This window comes from Antrostomus carolinensis, unplaced genomic scaffold (genome assembly GCF_000700745.2).
Source record: "Antrostomus carolinensis isolate BGI_N321 unplaced genomic scaffold, ASM70074v2 scaffold13056, whole genome shotgun sequence".
In the NCBI taxonomy this organism is placed as follows: Eukaryota; Metazoa; Chordata; class Aves; order Caprimulgiformes; family Caprimulgidae; genus Antrostomus; species Antrostomus carolinensis.
In genome coordinates this window covers 4388-5432 of record NW_010322596.1, presented here as the reverse complement: position 1 = coordinate 5432, position 1045 = coordinate 4388, and the positions used below count along the sequence as shown (strand labels likewise).

Genomic DNA, 1045 nt, shown 5'->3' with positions numbered 1-1045 from the left:
TTGAGTCTATACTAGTTATTAATGCCAGAGGACTGGACCTGTAGGGTGAAACCATTGGTGCTGAGGACCTGTTCTCCACACTATGTGTTTCAGGGTGAGGGTTATACTGCCTCTAACCTGGTCTGTGGACTGAACATGGACTGGTGGTGGTTGTGTATCTTGGTTTAATGTTATCATGGCTTTGCACTCCAAACCCATGCTGCAATGAGCTGTGACACAGTGAAGAGGAATGATGGGACACAGCTCACCCAAATCTGAATTAAAATGCCCATGTCAGTGCATCCTCATAAGTGACCTTCACGGGGATGTGCTGGCTGGTTCTCTTGGTTCTTGGTGTGCTTGTGAGTGTCTGCTGTGCATGGGGGACTGCCAAAAATGGTCCCATCACTGGATTGAGGCATTTCATGTGCTGAAATTACTGAAACAGTAAGACTGCAGCAGCCCAAGAACCAGATGTCACTTGTTCTATCTGCTTTCTATCCCTTCTGCTGGACAGGTGAGAGTTGAGCCCATTGCAGTGACTCAACCCCCTGCTCAGCCCTGATGCCTAAAGCTGGAGGCTTGCTCCTCAGCTCTTGGGCTTTTCTTATACTTTCCAGGAGAGTTGTGGCCTGACGGTGTGTGGAGGGAAGATTTACATCCTGGGTGGCCGAGATGAGAATGGAGAAGGCACGGACAAAGCGTTCACTTTCGACCCAATAACAGGGAACCTGGAGCAGCAGCCACCATTGCAACGCTGTACCAGTTACCACGGCTGTGTGACCATCCTGCAGCGCATGAACAGATGACCATGGGTTTCTAACTTTGCCCACGTCCCACTCAGAGCCTCCCGTTGAAACAGTGACCACCCAGTACGTGGACAGACAGCTCACGTTTGTGCAGGGAAAGGCAATACAGGTCATTGAAGATGTGCTCCAGCCAGCCCATGTGCAGCCTCTCTTTTGTTTTTCCTGGTCTGATGATGCCAGTGGCTTTGATGCTGAGAAGATGAAAGGGTGCTGGGCTGTGTGAAGCTGCATCACAGACCTCGCTGCAGTAGTGTTTA

General features: G+C 50.4%; 1 protein-coding gene across 1 annotated transcript in view; it reads left to right on the top strand.

Moving 5' to 3' along the window:
* The window catches only part of KLHL35 (kelch like family member 35), a 6202-nt gene extending 5414 nt beyond the window's left edge, over window positions 1-788 (top strand). Inside the window, exon 6 of the mRNA XM_010170292.1 lies at window positions 600-788. Within this exon, the coding sequence (XP_010168594.1) occupies window positions 600-788 (189 nt within the window). The remainder of the gene's footprint in view (window positions 1-599) is intronic.
* The last annotated feature ends 257 nt before the right edge of the window (window positions 789-1045 follow it).